This window comes from Homalodisca vitripennis, chromosome 7 (genome assembly GCF_021130785.1).
Source record: "Homalodisca vitripennis isolate AUS2020 chromosome 7, UT_GWSS_2.1, whole genome shotgun sequence".
NCBI lineage: Eukaryota > Metazoa > Arthropoda > Insecta > Hemiptera > Cicadellidae > Homalodisca > Homalodisca vitripennis.
Window position 1 is genome coordinate 109,417,960 of NC_060213.1, and position 10,821 is coordinate 109,428,780.

At 35.5% G+C, this 10,821-nt stretch overlaps 1 protein-coding gene across 1 annotated transcript; it reads left to right on the forward strand.

Moving 5' to 3' along the window:
• The first annotated feature begins 3,572 nt into the window (after positions 1-3,572).
• Positions 3,573-5,581, forward strand: LOC124366591 (tetra-peptide repeat homeobox protein 1-like). Its single transcript, XM_046823187.1, has 2 exons — positions 3,573-3,730; positions 5,212-5,581. Exons 1-2 carry the CDS (start codon positions 3,712-3,714, stop codon positions 5,502-5,504), a joined length of 312 nt encoding a protein of 103 aa, XP_046679143.1. The 5' UTR covers positions 3,573-3,711; the 3' UTR covers positions 5,505-5,581.
• Positions 5,582-10,821: the final 5,240 nt, after the last annotated feature.

The window sequence follows — 10,821 nt, forward strand, 5'->3', positions numbered from 1 at the left end:
ACCTTAGAGATTAATTCAGAACTTATACACTAGAGTTTCTGGTCGTAATTTCAAAGGGAGGTGTTCGAATAATTTAATTGCAGATTAATATATATAAAAAATGATATCGGTGCTTTAGAATAGGTAAACTGATTAGTTAAAAGCTGAAATTTTTTACTTTTAGGTAAATCAGAGGAACAAATATGAATGTTTTTCTGAATGAAGCTCAGGGATATGTTGGCTTGGGAATATCAGTATTCTGTTTGAAGGGAGCAACCTCCTGCATGACTGATTCATCACCAACCGCAACACAACTCTCAGGAGGTATTTCTCCTGTAATCGGAATATGAATAGTGTCCTGGTATTTTCATAACCCCGTCTTGGAAATCGATAGGCAATATGTGGGTATGTGCATCCATAATAGCAAGCCAAGAGAATTTTAGTACTAGAAAAAAAGGGTGAGTCTACGCAGTAAAAATATGCCACTGCAGAATTTGACGCAAACCTTATCCATATGAATGTGACAGTTCAAGCTCAATTCCAAAATCACACTAAAGAAGTTTTTAAATCGTGACGAGTTAATTACAAAATCGTATAATATTATGGATAAGTTTCTAACACTAATATAAAGTCAAGAAATGTTGTCTTTGCAGTGTTGCCGGTAAGGTGAATTTCTACCGGGCATTGAAGCAGACGTAATTGAAACAAGTAATAACCTGTTTTGTACAGTATAACCTTGTACAGAAATATTTTATTCCAGAGTTTTTGTATTTTGTGTGACTTATTGATAGATGCGTCGTCAGTAAATAAACATAAACTTCTCGTCACACTACGATATTTAATTACCAAATAACAGATAAAAGACTGGGCAAAGAATCGAGTATTTGGGTATCCCTGACTTCACCGTTTCTAAAGCTATGGCCTCTGAAAAATAAAAAAAACCAAGTCGAATGTGGCTTCCAAGGTTATGTAGTGTACACAATTCTTATTGTCATGATCTTATCTCATGATTGACAACATCGAACGCTTTTCAGAGTTCCAAGAAATCAAAACTAATGCTGACGTTCATCTGAAGCTATAGATGCATTATTGCTGAAGTCAAAGACGGCAACTGTTGAGAATTTCCAACTAAGACAAGATATAGCTTTTCTAAAATTTGGAAAAAGTATATAGAATAGATATAGGCATATAGTTTTCCATGTCCTGTGGGATTCCCTTTTTACTTAATGGTTTAACTACTTCTTACTTTAAACTATATTGAAATTCACCACTTTAGAAGGTAGCATTCAAAATATTGGCCAAGAGCAAAGACAACTGCTCAGCAACACCAGAGAGACCAGAGGACATACCACCAGTTCCTGAGGTGTAGCTGGGCTTTACTGCAATTACTTCCCGAGTTGGGCACAGAAAAAAAGCTAAGATGCAACTCTCTGCACAGCATGCCTTGTACGTTTTGGGCCGTAAAACCCCAAGGAACTGCTTGCAAGATGGTCACCGAATTTAGATAAATAAGTATTAAACTGACTTAAAATTGCAGCTGGATCAATCACTGAGGAACCACTCACTTTTTATGGAGTAACTGGTGAAAGACACAGTTTTTGTTGGGCTAAATGTCCTCAATGATGTTATAAACGGCCCTTTTTTGGTTCTGGACCCTCGAGGTCTGTTTAAAAGAAATCCAGAGTTGAAAGAGCTAACTTTCGTCCGAAAAGTTTCTTGAGATAGCAGTACGATTTTCGTAAGGGGATGTTCCGATCCAAGGAGTTTAGTCAGAGAATAATAGTGAGGAATTTCTCTTAGATGTGATGCAAATTAGTATTTAAAAACCACCATATTAAAAGATTTCGCTTTAAATTATTCATTTTTATAGTAGCAATTGTATTAAGGTAAAATGAGAAAGTAGAAAGGAAAATTACGAACTTAGATTTACATCTTATGTGAGAAAAACATTAGTCCACATTTCATTCGCCAAGAAATGTTTTAACACACAGATGCTGTTTCTTGTAATTTGACGTTTTAACTTGGAAATATTCGTTATGTGAGACACATTCACCTTGAGATCCCCGCCTGGAGCATGGTGATAAGAGAATGCTATTACGACAGCTTGAATTTCTAGATCATTAGCATTTATGTGTGTAAAAAATGTTTTCAATTAGTGACGTAGACTCATTGAACTCCCTGTTATGGTATTATATTGCATCCCTAAGCAAAAACGAATTCATGAGTTGAGAAAGTCATTTTAAAGTTTTTTTTCCAGAACACATATCAATGTAGAAATCGCCAACTATAACAACTTAAAAGCAAGATTTCAAAATTAAGCCTAGACAATTAGTCAAAGAGTTAAAAATAATATTAAATATGACTAAGATCAGAAAGTGGAAGTCTGTAAAAAAAGAGAAGCAAACATTGAGAACCACTCAACTCTACTATAATGCAAGCGAGCTCGCAAGTACTTTTCGTGCAAAGTCTTGAAACGTTAACAGCATGACATGCCTACGGACACCTACCACTCTCACGTCGTTATCCACATTCCTAGACTTGTTTCACCTCCCACCTAGGAATAAATTCTTAAACTTCTATAACTAGGTAATTTGATTAAATTTCCTATACGTACAATATATAAATACATTTTTATAGCGCATGTAGGGTATGGAAACGATAAATGGACTCTAATCGACTAGTTTTCCCTGGACTATAATGATGGGATTTTACACAAATACTGTCACTCAATTTAAGGATTTATTTTAATTGTGTACCAACGTAGTTTATACAAATAATAAACACAAAGAACCATTATTAAGTAATTTAATTAAAATATGACAAAACTCTTTCATTTTCAGAGAGTATTGAACAAACAATTTTAATAACTCCAAATTTTTTTATAATCATCTAACGTGGGATTTTATCGGTATTTGATCTTAATTTAATCGCTATGGGCTCATTTGCGACCAATTTCTTGTAACTGCAAAACATAACATGACTGAAAGTTCTAGGAGGGATGAATTCTGTTTGGTTTATAGCTTTTTCCCCACTGAGCTTACACTGGGTTCAGCTACAACGATATTTCCCTCACATCCGGGCTATCCCATTCATTGAGAAGATATACATGTGCAGGAAGTGCACATAATTAACCGCAATTTCCATGATTGGGATAGAAGGGTTGATCGATAAGTCTTCCCTACTACGGAGAGTGTCTGTTGTAGTGTGAAAAGGTCCCTTAGTATTAAATTCTGGTGCTAGCCTACACCTGAGGCGGTGCTGTCTCCTACCCATTCTTACTGGAATAGAAATAGGAGGCTATTTCTATTCCAGGCTATTTTAGCTTCATATAAGGTGACATGGCTGAGATATAGAGTCCGTCATGGCTCCTCATGGGATCTTGAAAGGAGCAGCATCTACCACCCAGAAAATCCTGTAACTCCAAAAGCAGCGCAGAGGTCCTTTCAGGAATAAGTTCATTATGCAATTTAATCAGCTTCAACAGCCCTAGGTGAACGACTTTGACTGCATATTTCATATGCAACATTATCTGTGTTTGTGTTTCAAGTTTGCAAGATAAAGAGGAAAATCAGTGTTTGGAATGTGTGATAACTGTTTTTATAAGAAACAAGAGTGCATTTAAGTACTGATAGTAATCGGATGTTGACATCCACGTGGGAAAACATCTGGATATATAAATAGCTTTCACTCTCTCTCTCCGAACATCAGTAGGAGGCACAAACTCATACAATCATGAACTCTCTAGTTCTGGGTAAGATATGAAATTTGCTACTAGACTTAATATTTCATTTAAAATACTGTTAACCATGCTGACAAAAAAAAACACATTTTATGAGGCGAAAACATCTTAAATGGATACAATATTAATGAATAATTTTATAAATTTAATATTCTATACTTGTTTTGTTATATAGGCTTGTCTGTGTGACAAAGACCGTTTTGTTTTCCAATTTTAATATTAGTAAATTAGCATGAAATTAATGATAAATTATATGACGACTAATACTATTTACATTAGCTCATTTTTAGGTTTAGACTATAATACTCTTGAAGTTTCTGAGGTTTAGTAGTACAATATTCCTTAATCAAGAAGTACTACTAGGTTATTGACACAATGAGTGCTTTCATCATTAGGTGCAGAAAAGAAATAGCTTGGACGTACAAAGAAAACCGCATTCTCTATACAAACAACTGTTCCGGAAACGAATTAGGCATCACCATGATATCCAATTTGTTCACTGGTATTTTTATGCCATGCTGCTTCGTGTATAAGTTCTAATGCCCGCGCACTTCACTTTTCACTTGAAACGTCTGCCATGTTGTGTGAGATTGATATTAGATTGATTATCTGATGAAAGCACATATTTGGTATCATGGGTTACCAGGTGCCCATAATAAGCATTCTCAAATCATAAATTTAAATTCTTTTACAATAATATTTTTAATTTTTATTAGCATGAAATTATGAAGATTGCTTTGTTATATTTATATGTAAAAATAATTTAAATCGGATTATCTTCAGTGCTGTTTTATTATATTATGATCTAAAATGACAAATTAATTATATAAGTTACATTCTTCAAGCCAATTACTTGTCGAACAAAAGATATTATTTTGTATTCTAAAAAATTGTGAATTTTATTTGATACTGCTGCCGCGTTGCCAAACTATGCATATCCCAAGTGAAGAGTAAGGATGCGCGGACTACACATAATCGTTTGACCGAATACGTGAGAGTCGAGAATATAGAGTAGTGAAGAGATGCGCGGACTACACATAATCGTTTGACCGAATACGTGAGAGTCGAGAATATAGATCATTGCTGCCGCGTTGCCAAACTATGCATATTCCCAAGTGAAGAGTAAGGATGCGCGTTCTATACATACTGGTTAGACGGAATATGCTAGTACCGGGAAGATATTGCAGCTGCGTTGCCAAGCTTGGACATTCTTAGTTAAGAATGTCCAAGACCTAGAGTTTTGGATTATAGACTGCAAGGTATATTTTACTATAGTATAGCCGGTTTGCTACTTTTTATGTAATATTTTCACAATAAACTTTTTTAATATTGGATGACAAAAATAATGCTCACCAATGCAACTATGATCTATTATCACTTATTTATTGAACAGAATATCAATTAGTATAAAATATGTCTTCAAGGATAAAGCACTACGTTATAGAAAATGTTAAAAATACTAGTAACGAAGTAACTTATTTAATTTTCTCCAGGACTTCTTGTGACTTGCGCGTCAGTCTTGGCAGCACCTTCCCCTTACCCAGGACCACAGCAGGGTCCTGCCGCTCGTCCTGGACCCCAACCATCTCCTTCCCCCTTCTATGGTGGAAGCATGGGCGGACCCTCTCCTCTAGCCCAGCCACTCCCCCCTCCGGCTGGCCCCTCTCCTGGAGCTGATCCATACTATGTAGGAGGATATGGATGTAATGGATGTGGTGGATGGGGATATGGTGGATATGGTGGATACTATGGTGGAGGATGTGGATGCGGATGTCCCTTCTATTGATAGACATGTTTTTACAGTAATCTTTGTCTATTCAATAGTCTCCAAACAGATTTATAAAATAAACAAATAATAAAACATCTTCTTGCAATTTTCTTCTCCTTTTCCGTGCAATTATGAAGCTATTGTAGTATAGATTTTTCTGAAAAAAATACGCAGCAAGTTTTTCACTGCAATGAGACGAAGTATCTCAAATGGTTTTTTAGAATGTTTTATCTAAGTGAATTATGTAGCTTCTCCACAAATCGACAAAGAAGTTAAAAACTATTTTCATGAATAATTTAATAAAACAGGGTGTGAGAAAAGCTGTAGTGCAGATGTTTGATTATCAAGTTTTCAAATGAGAAGTCGTTGTGTTATTATATTCAGTTTTAAAGATTTTCATGGCGAAGCACTGTGGTAAACTGGAATATTAACTTTGTATTAATTTTAATGGTGATTGAAAATTGTGAAATATTAGCCTGCTTATTACAACACAGCAGGTGAGTAGTGAATATAAAAGAAATTCTTTTTGTATAATCTCGAGGTTATTTCGGTAAGTAATATGATAATTCTGTTTTACAATAGGAGCGAACTTTTAACTGATTTTTTATTTTTCAATCGGTTGAGCATAATTGAAGCATATCAGCCTAAGGGCAAAACATGAAAACAGATAGCAAAGAAAAAGTTAATATCTAACTTTCACTCCAGATTGCACCAGTGATGAATTTAAACCATTTAATGCACTGGAAATATTTTAAACGCTATTATAAAACTAACATTAATGATTAAAGTTGCTGGTCATTTTTCACTTAAGGTGGCCGAAATTATAAGGCTTATTTGAAATTGTGATATGGTATTTTAACAGTGGCTTAAGAAAAAACTTTAACGTGCCTCAACGATTCTTTACCATACTATAGTACAAAAACAACAACCCATTTAAAACGCAAAACGTTGTAACTGATTTTTAGTTAAATGATTAATTAGGATTTTCCTCTTATACAGGCAATTATAGAATTGTCCACTAGACCGTAATAGTCATTTTTGTCACGCATATGTATGTTTATTTTCTGAATCTGGATAACAAGGCAAAATCAACTATGGCACTAGAAATATTTTAAAGAGAAAGTAAATTACAATAGCAGGAAGTTGGCACTTTTTGACCGTAGTAGACTTATCAGTTATAAGTATTAATATACGAGCATATTTTCCTCATCGGGACTACAAGGCAAACTCAACTATGGCACTGAACATATTTTATTCGTTTCCTTGGAATTGCTTATTTTTTGTATTTTTGTGGCGTCGGAAAAGTAATTGATTGGAACCAAAAATATGTACCTGACCTATCTCTAGATACGTTTAAAAATCTCATACGACTCCATGATATTACGTAATAAGTGTTTTTAAAAAATAATAGTATAAGACTTCTATTTTGAAAATTGTAGAAAATTGGATATTTGGAATTTTTATATTTTATGAGGCTTCAAAGGCAAGGGAAGTCAAAGCGAGCTTCTATAAGTTTGAGAAGTATACAATAAAGTAAAATCGTTATAAGTAAAAGTGTACAAAAAAGTGTTGTAACAAAACAGACTTCACGTATTTACAAACAATTCTATATATTTCAAAGGCTTTTTGCATAGAAAAGTTCTAAGAGAGAGAGAGAGAGAGGTGGTTGGCCAAAGCCCAGCGGTCCCTCCTCCACCCCTGGTTTAAGTCGGAGATTTATTCACCAGGCCGCTTTCCTGAGTTCCTCTTGAGCCTTCCTCTTGATTACTTTTGATCCTCTTCCGGGCACTCTTGTTGTGCCTATCCAACACACCTCTCCCCTCACCACCTAGCACTTATGTACTAGGATCATCGGAATTTTGAATTCTTCTTTCGTTTTGTTTTATCACCCTATGTTCTTCTGCTTCTCTTCAAGCTGCTTGCTGTCTTCCGGCATTTTCTAGGTCATGCTTCTTACTCCCTATCCGTCTACACATACGTGAAAACTCCAGTGCTGATACTTTACTTCTAAGAAAGTTTATCTTTTCCCAAGCCCACATCTTCCGTCGGAGGAGTTCCTTCAAATCTTTCCGTTCTTCTTCGTAGAACCAGCACTCCATCAGCACATGCTGTGAGAGTGAGAGAGAGAGAGAGTGGGAGAGAGAGAGAGAGAGAGAGAGAGAGAGAGAGAGAGAGAGAGAGAGAGAGAGAGAGAGAGAGAGAGAGAGAGAGAGAGAGAGAGAGAGAGAGAGAGAGAGAGAGAGGAGAGAGAGAGAGAGAGAGAGAGAGAGAGAGAGAGAGAGAGAGAGAGAAACTCTAATAAGATAATGGCGTTTGAAAAAATGGTTCCATTGCAAAAGACGACACATAACAATAATGAGCCAGGAGAAAGGCTCATACAGCTACCCACGTGACTGCCTATCCATGAAATCGTCCACGGATTAACAACATTCCCGGATATGAAGTTCCTGAGGTGAACCTTAAAATGTTTTTCATTTTTAACACTTTCAGGGCATTTGTTTTTATACTTTTCGCAGGAAAGTTTTCTGCTGTCCTGATCCTACTACTTGCTGCACTGTAAAAATTTCCCTGCGGGACTCCATACCTTAGCTGTGTTTGTTTTGAAAAGTACTTTGAAACATGTACCTGCTGTGTTCGATTGTTAAGAGAGGACTGCAACCACAAATGGGGTACATCTCGAACACCGGAGTTGTATAGCTTACTCAGGAGCTAGTGGTCCATAGGGTGGAAAGAAAAAATATAGTTTTTTATTTCAATATATAATAGTGATAAAAAGTTGCTTTTTGCTATTATGTAATTACATTTAAAGTTTAAACATAATTGGATTGGGGTAAAAGGTGCCGCAAAGGGTTAGAAATTGTGATTTTCTTTAGTTAAATTTATCGAATTTCAATACAATTTTAACTGTAAAACATATTGTTGTATTTTTCCATTTCTGCTTAAAAAGGGCAGTTATAGGTGACTAAGATGCACTAGATATAACTTAATCGCAGTTGGTTGTATATTATGTACGGTTAGAGTGAAGGGAGCATGTTACTGCTTGTCTGCAGGAAGTTGGTGCGAGGCGGCTAGATCTAGAGCTAAATTCGAATAGCTAGAGCCAGTTATCGAAAAAAGGCAGTTGCAACCAGTGTCAACAATAAAGTTAGAGAGTACAAAGGGTTCTTTTTTATGGCAGAAAGGATAAGACAATTGTTAAAGAGAAAAAGTGGAACAAAATTTAGAGAAATACTGTCACGATTCGTTAGTTGAAGAACCTTATTCTTTATTTCTGGCACACGTTGCTCCTGGCTCCGGTACAGGTAAGGGCATCAAAGAAAGTATTACTATTGAGTATATTAATAGTAACACTGGAGCCAATAAAGATGTTATCGCTCTATTCGAAAAGAACATTCATAAGTCTTTGCAGCGGCTAATGTGTTGCAATGATTTGCCATTGTTCCACCTGTTTTGTGTGTTAGACGAAAAAAAGGACCTACTGAGTTCTGAGGAGTATTAGGTGTACTACTTGAAAAATTCCATGAGCTTCTAGTAGTTACGTATAGAGGACAACCTTCCGGACCTAGAAGTGAAACAAGATCTCACCGATCAAAAGTATTTACTTTAAATGTGTAAATCAATCTCAAATGGAATCTGCCTCCCTGATCTATCTACGAGAAACCAGAAAAGTTAGCACATTCACAATGGCTGACGGTGGCTAGTCGCATTCTCCGGTTGTATGTTCGAACAGACAACCCTTCAGGAAACCTTAAAACTTTAACAGATTATGTAGTTAAGGTGTACGGCCCCATTTGGTGTCACATTAGGCTGAAGCCCTCTTGTGTAAATGGAGCCAAACACTTATGGAGACTGATTTCGTTCGCGTTACCTTTCCGATGAGCACCTCAAAACAACCCAGTTATTCAAAGAAACGGCTACTACGCTCACCCTGTAAATATGCTGTTCTGCATGTTAAGTGATGAGAGAAAACACATTAGAAAGTTAGGCATCTGACGACATTTGAAGGCAAGGTCAGAACAGAAGAATGAGGTACGGAAGTTTGTGACACCGTACCTAAACTAAACTTCAAATCTGAAGATTACATCGACATTATACACTGGACTGATGTAACAATCACATAACCACCAATGGCAAAGCACGTGACTAATGAGGAGTTAGCCAAATACATAAGTGAATCAATATAAGATGATCTGATGCATTCTATTGATTTTCCACGTTTTCACTGTCATTCCCAAGCAGTGGAAAGAGTAATCAAGCTTGTAACAGAATAAACACTCTGTGATTGCGGTCTCAAAGAAAGAAATAGATTTTTCAAAGCTAGAATTCCTTCACACAAGATGATGCAAAAATTTGAAATAAAGAGTCAATTACCTAAAATGTATAATTGAGACCATTGAATATTGTTTTAGCTTTGTTGCAATGTTCGTTTGTCTATTATTTGTATTTTATGAATATAAGTGTGTTTAATGAATAGAATGTGATTTCATTGCATAGGTTAATACCTTTTATACTCTTTCATTTGGTTCCATATTATAACTGTACTATATAAATAAAAGGAGTAATTCTTTAATAAATTTTAGGCAAAGACAAACCATCACAATTTTATATCTACTAATATATTACTACAGAAAAGCCAATTACCTTTTTTTTAAAAAACCTAGGTTTTTAGTTGTAATACCTACTAAGTAGGCCTATAAAATGATGATGGCAGCGAATTAACTTTTTTACATGATTTTAGGCTTAGTTTTAATTAAATTGAAATATAAAACATAAAATAACATCCAAAAAATAAATAAAAATTCTACAAAATTAGAAAACTTATAGAAAAAAAACTATTTTCAAGGCTTTTACGGCACCTCAATGTGTTTCTAACAAAATAAAACTTTGTAGAATTACTTCTCACATAAAAAGAAAAATTCTTTTCACTATTAGAATGTGTAAAACAGAAATCTATTTTTTGCCCAATACCAACGTTCCACCCTAGCTTGGTCCACGCATTACTACTATTTATTCAAGTATCAGATGTTCTATTGGAGGGATGGGGGGTGCTAGGATAGCACAAGGAAGTAACGTTAAAAGGAGGAAGCTAAGGTTGAAGGAGGTCATATAATTCTACCACCTATAAGTAAAAATCTGGGCTTGTCATTTGGATCACAAACACTCTCAGACTGGGTGAGACAAGGTTCCAGTATGAAACTTTTATTAGTGCTCCTCGAGGCGTCAGTGGAAGTTGGCCTTATTACAGAGTAGATCTTCGAAATCGAAAAATTTTACAGATAATATTCGTTTTCGGGTAATGGTAGGCTGTTATGGATCAGGGGAACACATGATATCC